The sequence below is a fragment of the Saimiri boliviensis genome, chromosome 2 (genome assembly GCF_048565385.1).
Source record: "Saimiri boliviensis isolate mSaiBol1 chromosome 2, mSaiBol1.pri, whole genome shotgun sequence".
Lineage (NCBI taxonomy): Eukaryota > Metazoa > Chordata > Mammalia > Primates > Cebidae > Saimiri > Saimiri boliviensis.
In genome coordinates, this window is record NC_133450.1 from 88,163,540 (window position 1) to 88,179,313 (window position 15,774).

The window sequence follows — 15,774 nt, forward strand, 5'->3', positions numbered from 1 at the left end:
GAAAATTAAACAGATAAGATATTACGGTTAAAGAACACATAAGAGGAAGAAGGATTAGAAGAGAAGAAGAAAAAGAAGAAAAGTAGAAAGTGCGGTAGGTAGCTTCCTACCTCAAGGTAGAAGTAGTGTGCTTTTAAATTTAGAAATAGGATTTTGTCTGACTGGGGGGAAATCCTATAGAAGGATTAGGAAGCAAGTGAGCTGAGAGATGAATCCCTGGGCTTGGAGGCCATAGAGAGAGCACGGAAGGCACAAAGCTAGGGCATGGAGTTTTGGGTGGAACTGAGGAGGTGTTTAAAAAAAAGAGTGCTGAAGTTGTGAGTTAGCTTGGGAAAGACATCAAGTACATAATTGGGCAACTTTGTTATTTCTAAAAGAGAAGCTAACCAATTACGTCCTTGGCTGTCATAAAAGTTCACTTTCTATGGATGTCCAAATACAAGAAGATGTGGCATTTACAAACATGGTGGGCTTGAGCAGAGAGCCACCATAATACATTTCAGGGAAGTTATGTGCTTAGTGAGACTGTGGCGCACTATCACCACCTAGTGGCAGCATATTAACATGCAGCTATTGCAAATAACAACAAACAGGTCTTTGGCACTGAAAGAAGTTGAGAGATTATCAGGTAAAGTAGTTCACAAACTGGTGATGCATCACAAATACCCGTAGAGCTTTCAAAAGATAAACCTTAGATTTATCGAACCAGAACCCTCGGGGATGTGGTCCAGGCACACACAGTAGTCTGAACAATAAAGAAATTGCCATTTGTATAGGTCAAAAAAGAAAAAAATTGTCCTTTTTTCTTTTTTAACGAAATACTTTTTAAAAACTCCCTGAAGACACTGATTTCCTTTTGCAAAGAACCAGAGATTGATTCTAGTTTTCTGATTTGCCAGAAACAAAATGAAGCCTAGAATGTTAAATGACTTGTCCAAGTTCCCACGGTTGGTAAGTGTCAGTGCTGAGACTCAATCTCGTGTCCTGATTTTACAATCAGTACCCTCTCACTTACGTGTATCTTCTTCAGTGTGGGAAAAACAAAACGATGTCACACAATCTCGATTTCCTGACATGGAGTCCCTTTTGTCCACCTTTTGTTTCCATTTCTAGAGTCTCAAAGGCATCTCTTTAGTGATTCCTCCCTTATTTCACCTAGGTTTTCAAAACACCTTTCACTTACTTTTATTTCTGATATATGCCTTACCTTTGCTGGGAAATTCTATTCCCTAATGCTTTTTCTTAAAAAAAAAAAAAAAGTATGACTGCACACTATGAATTTGTTCACTGACCCCACTAGATGGGAGCTCTGCAAACTGGGATGGAGGCCATGGTGTTTAGAAGGCTCCTATCAGGTTGCAAGAGCTGAGTGGTAAAATTTCAGGAATTCTGTTAAGTCTAGTGATTAAATTTGTTATTACACATTAACTGATACATTCCTGACAAAAAAAATTAACTTAGTTTTTAATGATTACTTTATTATTATCGACGTTCTTCAGGTCATTTACATCAATTACCCTTATATCTAAAGGGGAAATACAGACCATGGTATGCTGCTGTACATCCCTTTCCTACTATGCATTCTGTGAAAGAGCAGGTCAGGTGGCTTGAAGATGGCCATTGGTGGGATTATTTACACCACAGAAATTGGCAAATGCTACAAATCAGGTTTTTGTTTATTATTTTGCTTATTGTCTAGATTTTAAAAGTGATGGCCCAGTGCAGTGGCTCATGCCTGTAATCTCAACACTTTGGGAGGTTGAGGCAGGAGGATCACTTGAGGCCAAGTGTTTGAGACCAACCTGGGCAACACAGACCCTGTCTCTACAGAAATGAAACAATTGGCTGAGCACAGTGGCTCACGCCTGTAATCCCAACACTTTGGGAGGCCGAGGCAGGTGGATCACGAGGTCAAGAAGTTGAGATCATCCTGGCCAACATGGTGAAACCCTGTCTCTACTAAAAATTCAAAAATTAGCCAGGCATTTGGCACGTATCTGTAGTCCCAGCTACTCGGGAGGCTGAGCAGAAGAATCGCTTGAACCCAGGAGGCAAAGGTTGCAGTGAGCTGAGACTGCACCACTGTGCTCCAGCCTGGCAAGAGCCAGACTCCATCTAAAACAAACAAACAAACAAACAAACAAACAAACAACCAGCCAGGTGTAGCGGCATGTGCTTGTAGTCCCAGGTACCTGGTAAGGTGAGGTGGGAAGATCGCTTGAGGCCAGGAGTTTGAGGATGCAGTGAGCTATGACTGTACCACTGCATTCTGGCCTGGGCAACAGAGTGAGACCCTGTCTCTTAAAAGAAAAAAAAAAGAAAGAAAATAATAATGCAGATTAAACTTAACAGTACATCATGTCTAGTGACCTCATTGTGAATAACCCAAGTGGAGGAAATGTTCTTCTAGCATTTGAAAACTATTTACTGATTCAGCAAGAAAGTTGTTCATGTCACCAATGGCGAATGAATGAATCTCCAAAATATCTTTGTTATTTCACTCTCTTCTTATTCATTAATGTAAACAAAATATCAACCAATATTCATGTTGGAACTAGTCTTTCCTCAACTGTAACCAGAGGATGGAGGTAAGAGTTCAGCCAAAATCATAAGAGCATTCAGAGAATCATTTGTCTGTATGAAGTTTATAATAAAAATATTGTATATTGTATTATTGTTTGAAAATTGTGAGAAACTGTATCAGTGAGATAGATACCAAAGTTAACTACATACTGAAAGACACTTTTTGCTTTCCAGAGAGCCGGTTGTTCACAGCTTGCCAGCACATGGCTGGCCTGAGTCTCATCCTCACTGAGTCCCCAGCTCCCCATTACGTTGTGTGAATGCATCCCCCGGACTTCGGATAGGCATTCACCCAAAGTTGTGGGTTGGCCTTCTAGAGCCCCATCACCTTTCCCCTACCCACTAAGTTCTAAAAACTTCAGCTGATTTTTATTTTCCTTTCTGGAGGAGAAAGAAAAAATACATATATATATATATTTGTGTGTGTATGTATGTGTGTGTATGTGTGCGTGTGTGTGTGTGTGTGTGTGTGTGTGTGTGTGTGTGTATTTAGAGACAGGGTCTCTGTCACTCCGACTGGAGTGCAATGGTGCGATCACGCCTCACTGCAGCCTTGACTTCCTGGGCTCAAGTGATCCTCCCAGCTCACCCTTCTCAGTAGCTGGGACCACAGGTATATGCCACCATGACTGGCTAATTTTTTAACTTTTTGTGGCAGAGACAGGGTTTCACTTTGTTGCCCATACTGGTCTTGAACTTCTGGCTTTAAGTGATCCTCCTGCCTCTGCCTTCCACAGTGCCAGGATTACAGGCCTGAGCCACTATGCCTGACCTAGAAGAGAATACATCTTCCCCCACAGCCAATTTCCCAGCCTTGTCTCCTCCAGTGTTTTCTTGCTCAGTGACAGGCACCATCTTTCTGTCAGTTACTCAAGGCAGAAAGACGGGCTTCCCTTCATCTCTACCTCCTCCCCACCCATATCCAAGCAGCACTACACATCAGGCTGCTTCTGGGCACCTTCCTATTTCTCAGATCCATCTACTTGTCTCTATCTTTACTGCTGTTTTCTTACGTTTCCATGTCTTTCACTTCTTGATTTGGTGATGATACAGCCTCCCAACCGGGATCCCTGCTTCCATTCTCATTCCCTCCAATCCACTGCCCACAGTTACTAAATAGATCTTTCTCTTTTTTTTTTTTCTGAGACAGAGTGTCGCTCTTGTTACCCAGGCTGGAGTGCAATGGCGCGATCTCGGCTCACCGCAACCTCCGCCTCCTGGGTTCAAGCAATTCTCCTGCCTCAGCCTCCTGCGTAGCTGGGATTACAGGCACGCGCCACCATGCCCAGCTAATTTTTTTTTTTGTATTTTTAGTAGAGACGGGGTTTCACCACATTGGCCAGGATGGTCTCGATCTCTCGACCTCGTGATCCACCCGCCTCGGCCTCCCAAAGGGCTGGGATTACAGGCTTGAGCCACCGCGCCCGGCTAAATAGATCTTTCTAAAACATCAAACTGATCAAGTCACTTCTCTGCTTATGAGCCCTTAATGGCTCCCTGCTGATGACCACGCGATGGCCACATGTCCAGCCAGCTCTTTTCAAAGTCATACTCTGACCAAGCCTAAACTGCTATGTTCACAGTTCCCCAAAGAAACTGTCGCCTTCCCTTCAGGATTCACTGAGAAGACATTCACTTGCTCTGGGAACCTTTTCTGACCTTGGCCCTCACCAAGCTGGGTGAGGGCCCCCTCCACGTACACCCTTACAGTCCTGTATTTATCCCCTCCTACAGCCTTACCTTGTTGTATTATGAATATCTACTTTTCCCAGGGACTGACAGCCTTGTTTCTTTGTTTCCAGGAGCAAACCCAATAGTTAGAGAAATCAACAAATATTTGTTGAATGAATGACCAGAGGAAAAAAAGGTGGTGGTGATAAAAGCAGTGGTGACGACAGGCTGAGCACCCACTCCATAGTCGGCACCTTGCAGGACGCTTTGCCGTCCTCATCTGCAATCCACGACGACCTACAGTTGGCAAAGTAGGGATTTGTGTGTATCTGCTTTACAAATGACAAACTTAAAAGTTAAGAGAGGTTAAGCCCTGGGCCCAAAGTCACAGAGCAGGTAAGGGGAGGGCCCAAGATTTGAATTCCGGAATCCGGGGTGCATCTTATTCCAAAGGCCACAGACTTCTTACTACACCACCTCAGAAGCACCAAGACAAACAACAGCAGCAAAAGATGAACAAACAACAAAACAGACAAGCAAAAACCACTTTTCTGTAGCCCGAGTTCCCTGCAATGGTTCAGAGCAAAGAGACGGCATTTTGTAGGGTATCAAGTACCAGGTTTCCAAAGCACTCCTTGGCTATATATACTTTAAAAGTCCAGAAACATGCCTGGCACTTCTCACTGGCGTTCTTAACAGTTTTGCCCAAGAGTCCGGACTGGCTGGACACTGCACCGTGGGTGTGGCCAGGAAGGTGAGCGGGGCGGGGTGGGGGGGGTCTGACTCTGAGGGGTCCTCTCCTGCGCGGGGCTCCTTCTCAGTGAAACACAGGCTGAAATGCTGATCTGATGTTTGGTCTTTTGACAATTTTCACTTAATGAATTGATTCCTACAGTTCATTAACATACCCACTTCCACTTCTGTATACACATATGTCTTAATTAGCTGCTCATTGGCTGTTTAATTACAAGAAAACAGCTGACAGCTGCCTTGCTGAATTCTAATGGCAGTCGCTTTGGAACGGCTATACACTTGCTTTTGACAACCAAGATTTATTCATAACGCTGTGATTTATTGTGAATGTTCACATGCCTGCCCAAATTATTGTATTTTCCAACAGAAGTAAAAATTTGGAATTTGGGGGACTGCTGAAGTGGGTGTATGTCTACCTTTCACTTTACTTCTGAGACTAAGAAAAGCAGAGAATCTTCTAAGTACAAAGCATGTCCTATGTTACAATTTTATTTATCTTGGCAACTTTCTCTTGAGAATGTTTCGAAGCATGGGGGTGAGAAGAAAAGAAATGTCTTTGGATTAATGTGGGCCAAAAGTTGAATATCTGGCTAGAGGGGTACAAAGAGGATAGCTTCATTTTATTGAGGGGTAAACGAAGGGCACGCCCGGATTAAAATCGAGCAGAGGAAATGATAAAATTAAAGTTGGGTGGGGGGCAGAAATGAGAGTCCTCAAATAAGCGTATGAAGAAAAAAATGTGTTCTTTAGAAAGAGTAGGCAGCCTCATTCACAAAACTTAGCTGGTCCAGCCCTACACGCATACATCTGGCAGTAATAAATCACAGAAATTCAGATTTCCTGAGCTATGTTTTTGCTCAACAGTGACTGGCCTCCCTGTAGAATTGTATGCGTAAGTGGTCTCTGATTAAAGCTGCCACGTGTCATATTTGGTAAGTGTAGATGTCTGCTTTTGCCTGTACTTTGCCGTGCTCAGATCCAATCCAAAGTGAAGACCTGCAGCAAAGGCTATTCCCAAGCATGCTTGAGGACCAGCCCCGAGCCAGGTGCTCTGTCAGGGATCTCTCTACCACATGGCCTTGAGCCCAGCGTCTTCTGTGAGCTGAGAAAGGGCAGCAGTTGCCGAGACATGATTAAGATCAAAACAAACAAATTAAAAAAGAAATCTGAATCATCTTGATGAAAATTGGGGTTTAACACAGCCTACCACTTGCACATTTCATCACAGGACTGGAAGATTTAGCTAAACAAAAATTTTCGCTTATTGCCCATGTACCACAGAACTGGAACTCAGACATCCTAAGGATGCAATGATAGCTTATCTTCCCCGAAGTCTGATTTTCATTTTATGTGCCTAGCTCTAATATTGGGGCCATGTGTTTAAAAGCATTAAGATAAAAATGTTGAGTATGAATGTACCAATGCTGAAAAGTGGACAGAATGAGTTAAGGGCTAGAGACATTTCACAACTGAGATAAAAGTATTACAATCCTCTAAAAGACAATTTGGGCCTCAAAGGAACATTCATAAAAATTTCTTTTTAACCTAAACATAAAAAGCTCCAGAAATGGCTTTAACAACTTCAGTGGGGCACGGTGTCACTTAAATACTCTAGAGATTTTTGAGAAGGCTTTTTTATTGTTAGTTTAAGAAAATAGATTTGTTAACACAGAGATAGTATCTCAAATTAACTTTACTGGGTAGAAGGGGAAGCTATGAAGAAGACATCATCTGAAATGTATTAATTGATGAGTATACGTTGGGCAAATGAATGCCACTTTGTTCTTAGTCTTATACAGAGGAAAACGTTTTAAATATAATCAGAAACCAATTCACTAACCCCAATACCGGATCATGTATTATCATTAAAAAACTTGCAGTTAAAATTGTACAGCCAAAATGTCTAAAAGGATATGGATTTTAAAATGTGTGTGTGTGTGTGTGTGTGTGTGTGTCTGTCTTGAGATAATATTTTCCTCCACGTTATCTGAGCAGCCACTATTCTCATAATGAAACTGGGGACACAAGTTGCATGGCAAACAAGATGATTTCTCGAAAGAAAACCTGAACCGATGATCATTTCCCTCCTAACGCTTCATATGTGTATTCACTTTGAAGACTGAACTTTAACATCTACAGCCTCCAGTGTTACTATGGCCTTTTCCTCTGCTGGCATGGGGCACGAGCTGCCCCTCCTCCCTGGCAGGACTGCCCCCGTGCATGTTCTGCCCCCTCACCATGCTCACCCAAGGCTGAAACTGAAGTCTTTTCCAAGAGCTCAGAAATGTCTCTGAACAGAACTAAAACCTTCCAGGCCTGGATTCTAACATATGTTCTTCTGAAATGCAATATTCAGGGCTCCAGCAGTGCCAATACATTGTTCCCTGATTCTTTCAAGAGAACAAGTCAAATACCTTTATCATAAAAACCTCGGCATAATGGCAGTTCCTTAAAAGTTTGGGGATGGAGTGCCTGTCTACCTTCATCTTCCACTACACAGAAAGGGACTCTTTGCTTCCATCAAACTGGGTTATGTGCTATCCCCTAAATACATCCAAGACTGCCCTATTTCTGGGCTCTTGCCTCTCCATTCCTCATTCTCCTTCCTCAGCCCAGAATGTCCTCCCAGTCCACCTTCACTGGGAAAATCCCTCCTCACCTTCAGCCCATCATTGGTTCCTCCTCAGTGACCCCTTGCTAGGCCACTCTCCTCTAGACCACCTCAGCATGTTGCCAAGTGGATATGGGCTTCTTTTTTTTTCTTTTTTTAGAGACAGGGTCTTGCTCTGTGGCCAGGCTGGAATGCAGTGGCACCATCAGAGCTCACTGTAGCCTTGAACTCCTGGGCTCAAGGGATCCTCCTGCCTCAGGCTTCAGAGTAGTTGGGACTACAGGCAAACACCACAGTGCCTGGCTAATCTTTTTTAATTTTTTTGGTAGGGATGGAGTCTTGCTATGTTGCCCAGGCTGCTCTTGAACTCCTCGGCTCACATGTTCCTCCCACCTCTACTTCCCAAATTGCTGGGACTACAGGCGTGAGCCACTGTGCCCAGCCTATACATGCTTCTTGTGTATATCACAGATTGTGGAGTTACTCTGTATTTAGTTATTGCATTGCTATTTAGCTTTCCATACGCAAGCCCCATCTCTACAACTAGACCATAAACTGCTTAAGGGAAAGATTTGTGTCTTTGGATCCTTTTAGTGCTCACATAGTCCCTGGGCCCCAGGGAGTGCTCACAGTATTATTTTTATTGGTAGATTCCACAGAACACATTGCAAATGGTCACAGACATCAAGATTACACCCACAGATGTCCCAGAAACAATATCTAACTAAACAGAGCAGCATTACCAAGCCACCAAGAAGTCTGCCTACCAGTGACAATGACAACAGCAGCCAACCAGCCAACACTCAGTAAGTGCTTGTGATGCGTCTGGCCTTCTTCTAGGTACTTTCCTTAAATGCATGTGACAACCCTATGAGTTATGACAATTACAGTCCTCATTTTACAGATGGGGAAACTGAGGCACAGAGCCGTGGTGTAGGTACTCAAGCTGGTAAACAGCAGAGCTGGGATTTCAACTCGTGCAGTCTGGTTCCAGAGTTAGAGCAGAAGCATGCTATCTGCTCTTTCTCTACAGACAGCAAAGGGGACCGGGAGAGGATTAGCCAGGAACAGCCAGAAACGACAGAGAGAGCTACCAAAACCTCTACCGTTTCTGCTGTGCATGTGCAATGCTTCTCAACTATGTGCTACAATAATTATTTCAGCAATTAAACAGGTTCTCTAGTTTCTTATGGTTTCAGGTTAATTTAAAAATGCAATGTAAAGTACATTCACAACATGATTAGCTCAGAAGATGACTGATCATCTTTTTTCTCTTAGATATCTATTTGATACGTCCAATGTGAAATTTTTCCGGTTTAATCACAGCCAAGTTATTCACAATTGATCATGATAGAACCACCTTCACCTGGTTAGAACACGATAAACAACATAAAATGGCAAAATAGAAGTCTATTTTTAGAACTAGGAATAAAAATGTTAGTTACAACAGAAATTATAATGGAGAACAAATCGTATATGTATCCAATATAAATACATAACATTGTTCAAGTCCCTGGTTAGGCATAGGCCCAATCTCCTAATAAAATTATGTTTTATTTGTCTTGTGGTTTTCATTGCATAAAGTCAACAGAGCAGGGGAACAGAACCACAGATAAATGAAAGCCACTTTGGCACTGAGGACATATGCAGACAAGATCTGGAAGGGAATCTAGAAAAATGACAACTTTGGAATGCACCTTTTGTTTCCTTATTGCTTTTATTTTTGTCTCGTTAAGTATTAAGGGTAAAAAGAAAATTGTTTGTGCCTCTGTGAACAGTGGTACTCAGAGAGTCAGCTTAGATTTTACTCAGCAGCATGCTGTTAATTCATCTTCCAAATTGTTGAGGTATTTCATATGAAGTAGTACCCCCTCCCTTGTCCTTGCCCCAGACTCAATTCCTAATCACTTCCATCAATCACTTCTATCAAGTTCTAGATAATCACTTGCCTTACTGACAGACTCAGAGGAAATGATCAGTTTTGTGGGCAGAATGAAGGGACAAGCAGCCAACTGGTATCCAGGATGCTGCCTAGAACCCCGTCCACTTAAGAAGACACTCAGTTGATAACGCAAGGCGCAAAAAGAACTGGCACTCCCAGCAGCCAAGCGATGCAGTCTATAAACCCTTCATCGAGAAAGGCCATGGCATGCCTACCAGGGACACAGCTTTGGGAGGTGGAACACAGACGGGGTAAGGGTGAAAGGCAATGGCTCCCCGGCAACGTCAGCCAAACCAACTCCAAAAACAAGGAGATGACAGTGGCCACAGGCCGATCACTCTTATCTTATAATCTGGGATGGCAAAGACCAGAGAGATTACTTCATTTTCTTTGTTTTTCATTATTTTTATTTACTTTTTTAGGGAGAGGGTCTTGCTCTGTTGCCCAGGCTGGAGTTCAGTGCTGTGATCACAGCTCACTGTAACCTTGAGCTCCTAGACTCAAGTGATAAACCCGCATCAGCTTTCCCTGAGTAGCTGGGACTATAGGTAGGTACACACCACTATGCCTGGCCTCTCATTTTGCTTAATTTATTTAATTAGTCAACAAATATTGAGGGAGGGCAGATTTTGGAAGCTTTTGTAGTGTGCTGAAATCTAAAGCTTTGCTAAGATGGGATCAACATGAAGCGTCTGTACATGTACAAATTAGCAAATGTTACCATGACTAACAGTACAATGAAGAATTAAGGCAATTATGAGGTTAATTTCCTTGAAGTTTCTCAGTAGTCATGTGAGTCGATAGGTGATTTTGTATTTTACAACCTTGTATTTTCTAATTTCATGAAAGGAAAGCTAACCAAATTTGTGGATTTTATTTTTTGCCTGCATGTCAAAAAGCCTTAGAGCTGACTGAGGCCTGGTGGTAGCAATCGGCCGTCTCAAAGGCCTCCCGCGTGTTTAAAAAGCTTCTCTCCTGTTTATTTTGCACTGTTGTATGCTGTAAGCTGTCTCAAGGCCCTTCCAATACAAGCATGAGGATTTAAATCTTAATAAAATGAAATTGGAATAATAGGGGTAATCTGGGCTCGGAGGGTCTTGAATTACTGGGAGAAACATCTCTATTTCCGATTTGCACACTACGTATGTGTTGTACATACCACCCCATGATCAAGGTCAGAAATAATAAAAACAGTCATAGCAGAAATAATACTGATAACATTTAGAATTAAATAGCACTTTTCCATTTTTAAGGACTTTTAAATATACAGCTTCTCCCTCTATTCTTGGAAGAGTACCCCATGGTAGGAAGATCAGGTGTTATACCCACTTTTAAAACAAAGCAAGTGAGTCACAAAGAGATTAAGACACAGTGAAAACAATACGGAGGAGTGGAGGCAGTAGGACTAGAACTCAGTCTTCCTGACAGCTTTCCTGCAGTTTGCCGGATGTGTTAACATATGTGTGCCAACAGTAAGACTCAATGACATTCCAATTAAACTTCCTGGAGACACCGTTTTATAAGTTTATGACAGGGACATTGTACAAGTGTGGAGTTAGCTCTTTTTTAAAAAAGATTACCAAAGAGACTGCTCGTCAGCTCAGCTCTGGGGCTGAAAGTGACAAATGAGCAATGCTCAAATACCTTCTATGGTCTCCTGTTATTTTGAAGGAAGGGGTAAAAATACATATAACTTCCTTAATTATAATTTAACGCCCAACTATTTCTTCGATCCTGTCATTTCTTATCACTCGAAATTCTAAGGAGTTGAATTTTAAGATCTAAGTAGAGATATAAAAATCAAGAAGATACATTCTAACATTAAGAGAAACAACAACAATTAAAAAGGCTTACCTTGCAGCCTTCACATGTAATGACACCATAATGGATTCCTGATGATTTGTCTCCACAGATCTTGCATGGAATAATTTCAATTTGAGCTGCAACAGAAGCACGCAACCAGTTAATTACATTTTCTTTTAAACACCTTATAAAAGCGTTCCCTGATCAGCATTTGTATAGTGAAAACTAATAACCTGCTAAACATTATACTGCATTAACTATTCATTGCTGAACTGTGAGGGTCCCCCTAGAGCCCTGGACTAAATTATGGCTGCTCGTTATATAATAGCTTTCGGGTTATTAAAATGGGTCATTTGAGAAGGTGTTTAAGAACCCACAAGAAGACTGGAATCAGCATTTCAAAGCCTTCAAGAACTGGAGAGTTCGCAGTTTAGGACTCAGAGCAAAGCAGATACTGAAGTGTTTCCTCCCATCTCATTTTCCGTCATTATTTTTAAAAGGTCATAAATCTGTCTTGGCTGAGCATTTTAGCTCGACTGCTAGAGAAAAATACACTCCAAAAAGTCAGGTCTCGTTAGGAAAACGATTCAATTTAAAATATTAATAAGTTATATATGATGGTAAGAATTCCTTATCCTTTAAAAAATTAATGCAGCTGCCATGTGTTAAGAATTAGTCCATTTGTGTACAATCAAAACCTTTTAACCACAGAGTTAATACCCTGTTTGAATTTAATAATGATCAATCCTGAAAAATAGGATATGTTGTTTGTGAGTTCCTTATGCTGGACACTGAGTAATTTCCGGTACAGAGGGCATGTGTTTCTACCCAACTGATGACTTAAAGATGCCTCATGCTGGAAGACTAGCAAATAACATGTATCACACCAAATTTCTCAAGTAAGACAAAGCACATTTCTAAGCAAACACAAATATCTCAAAGTTAAAAAGAGCATAATTAAGGATTAAAAAATACGGAATAATTAGGCAAAAGAAAATGCTTAGATCAACTATTAAATAGAACTTATGTATCAAATAAAGACCAATGCTGAGCTACATAGACAGGATGGGAACAGTCACCAGTTTACCTGGAATATGTCATTACACTAAATTCATTTCCCATGGTTTTCACTACTGGGTATCACGTTAGAGTCTCTGAGTTACACACACACATACAATTGCATGTGCCCTAGTCTATTTCATTTTCATGCAGCTTTTACCTAGCCCCAGGCCTTACACAGAGTAATTTCTTTGTCCAAAGAATATGTCCCATACTGTAAGCACCACACAGAGACCACAACCCACTTTTTCTTCTCATGTAATCCCATATCCTGGGATAATTCCACAACCACTTACTTTGGATTTGAGGCGATGCTGGATTCAATACTCAGAAAGAGCACACATGAAACTACCAGATTTAACCTCATATAAACCGTGTGTACTGCTAACTCTCTTCCTCAGGGCCTAATGCAAGCACTGTGGTGACTTTTAGGGAGTGCAAGCTATTCTAAAAGCTAGCCATCATTTTTTTCAGTGCTTGCATATGGAGTTTCGTCGCTTGTCCAGATTTAGAGATTGTTCCAAATCTTACATCCAGTGTATTTTCTAGACTCTGGAGGCTTTCTAATACTCTACTAATGGTGACTTTGGACACTAACAGGTACAGTTTGAGTTAAACAACTTAGTATGTTTAAGGTTGCGTTCCACAAAAATTGTCATTTGCAAGTCTTCCTTCTCATGTGAACACTTGGCTTTTTTTCAAGAAAAATTCTTTATGAAACATAACATCTAATAATGTCTCATACTTCACATCCCTTCCACTATGTTTCATATAGTCAAGGCAAAGGTTTGTGCCACAGCTCTGCAAATCTAGAGAAAGCAAGTTACGTCTACCACTTTCCAGAGATGCTCAAAAGCCAAATGGAAATAGAGAAATCCTGAAAGGTGGTATCAGCTGGCTGCGAGTTATTGCCTGCTTTTCTCTACATGAATTGAGTGGTCTAGAATGAGAACCAGCCTCCTCCTACCCTGGTCCCTAGGAATAGAATCATTAAGCAACATAAAGGCCTTGAACCACCTGGTAAACAGAATTTATACATGAAATGAAGAAGACTCGCTTGGAGCTGCTTCTGCTCATGTCTCACCTCAGGCTGTAATGACGGGAATTAGGGATGAACAAAACTCTTTTAGGTCCCCCACTTAAGTCAGCATCAAAACTACATGACGCTAAACTTGGGCCTTTCAAGAGTTATCTTGATTCTACTGTAAAAATTGTGGAGATCAAGCATGTCTCTTTAGTCTTGTAAGAATAGGAAGGCCCTGGGCAGGGCATGTTGGGAACACTGAGTCAAAATGCATCTGGACAAAATGAAAATGGTGTGCAGTATTCCTGTCCAGTCGGCCTGGACTCACAGTGGATTACTAACGAGAAGTGAAGTAATGATGTTTAAGGCTGTGACCGCGATGCCTGTGTGGCATGGAGGTCTGCTCATGATGGCGGTGGCCTTGGAAGTACCATGCTGGCCCCAGCACTTCCACCCGTGGAATGGCTCACGGTCTGGCGGGGGTGAGCGTAGGGGGTGCAGGTGGGGAGCAATTGTAGTGCAGACCCAGGAGTTTGGTGCCACTGTGACACAAGACTGATGGCCTCAGCCAGGCTTCAACTCCTAGGGGTTTTCAGATCCGGAAGATACTTGAGCTGAGATAGTCACAAGATCTGTGGAGGCCAAGAAGCTTAGGACAAATGGACTCACTGTAGATTGACTTGTATTTCCAAACAGGGAGCCATTCACTTAGATCTTTGTCCCCATGGTGTCTGTGCTTAGTTCCACTGGGCTAAAGCATCAGAATTAATTGAAACAAGCTTCACTGGGAATCTCATGGTTTCTGGATAGCAAATTGGTATTGTGATTGGTTAAATTATTCTCCTAGGCTCCCTCCTGCATGGTTCTCTCATCTCAGATGACAATTTCAGTTCCAAGCGCTCTTTAGGAAATGACTGCAATTCCCCCACTCCAAAAGCAAACCCTCTGAATGTGATCTGATCACACGTGTTGATACTCCCAGAAAGCAAGTATTTGCAGATTGGACCAGGGCACTTGCTCAGCCCTCCATTTAACCCAACAATGCACAAAACCGTCTCCATCCCCGCCTTTTAGTCAATTTCCAGAATTCAAATGAATCCATGAGGAAAAATGCAGTCTGTGCCTTGCCAATTCTCCAAAAGGATGCAGTTTAGTTTCATGAATTTGAGTTTTCTGTCCAACAAGAAGGAGGAAGACAATAATCCCTCTGTCCTTTGCCTTTCATCGTGTGGGCTTTTCCGTTTCCCACCAGGTAGTGCTGTGTCTTCCCAAAACAATCTTCTTTTAACACAGATGATGAATCTTGGCCCATATATATACTGCACACATTAACTCAGCCAGCATTTCAAAGGATGAGTTCTGTCAGACAGCACTACTGTCAACGTTCACAAGTATATTGATTAAATTAGCCCACATGCATATTCATCCCCGCAAAGAAGTTTATTGTGTAGTGGAGTATCTGGAGCAAGATGCGTGCATATAATCATGAATTGGCTTCACAATGAACAATCTTGCTATGAAAAATTCTAATTGCCCACATTTCCAGCTCTATTGCCTCAATAATCTGCTCTCTCATGTACCCTATATAATTCAAAGAGGCTCTCCACACCTGCAGAGGCAAATCTCTGCAGTTTCAAGGAGCTGACAACAAGGGGCAGCGGGCATCAGGAAATCGTGGAATGCAAGGGCGCTAATTAACCAAGTGGTCCTTGGGGCGAGGCTGTCATTTAGCACTGTACTTCTACAAGAAGTTCGCTTTGAATTTTTAATTATAAAAGGAACAAGAGCTTGAGCACTAGCCTTCTTAGATGACATGTATTCCTCAGGACATATCTTTAGAGACATCATGGTCCAGAGAACAATGCCCATTCTTCCAAAGAATTAGAAAAATAAAAATTGTATGAGAGTCACCCAGTACTTCATGCTGTGGGGTCAGCAGTGATCTCTCAATAGTAATAAAATTAATTTATAATAATACCTATATGTATTTGTGCTAATAATGTGTCATACATCACGTCTCACTCCTCCAACACCCTATGCGGCAGGCATCACTATTTATTGTTACTGTCGTCACTGTCATCGTCACCACTGCACTCTTGTTAAGCAATCACTAACCAGGGTTCAAAAGACCTCACCTTCATAGTTTGTTTAAACTTACATACAACTCAGGAACTGATGTCAACATCTCTTTCTGTGAGTTATCTGCTTAGTTTATAACTAAAAATAATCATCAACCTTCCAGGCCACTGATCTCAGTTTCACAAACTTCTGATTAGAATTTTAACCCTAAAATGACCAATGCCAGTATTTGACAATTCTTACTTAACC

At 41.8% G+C, this 15,774-nt stretch overlaps 1 protein-coding gene across 4 annotated transcripts in view; it reads right to left on the reverse strand.

Moving 5' to 3' along the window:
- Positions 1-15,774, reverse strand: part of RORA (RAR related orphan receptor A) — a 739,946-nt gene that overhangs the window by 27,082 nt on the left and 697,090 nt on the right. For all 4 annotated transcript variants that reach the window (XM_074393852.1, XM_074393853.1, XM_074393851.1 and 1 more), the window contains one exon: positions 11,415-11,500. In XM_074393852.1, coding sequence (XP_074249953.1) covers positions 11,415-11,500 — 86 coding nt within the window. The remainder of the gene's footprint in view (positions 1-11,414; positions 11,501-15,774) is intronic.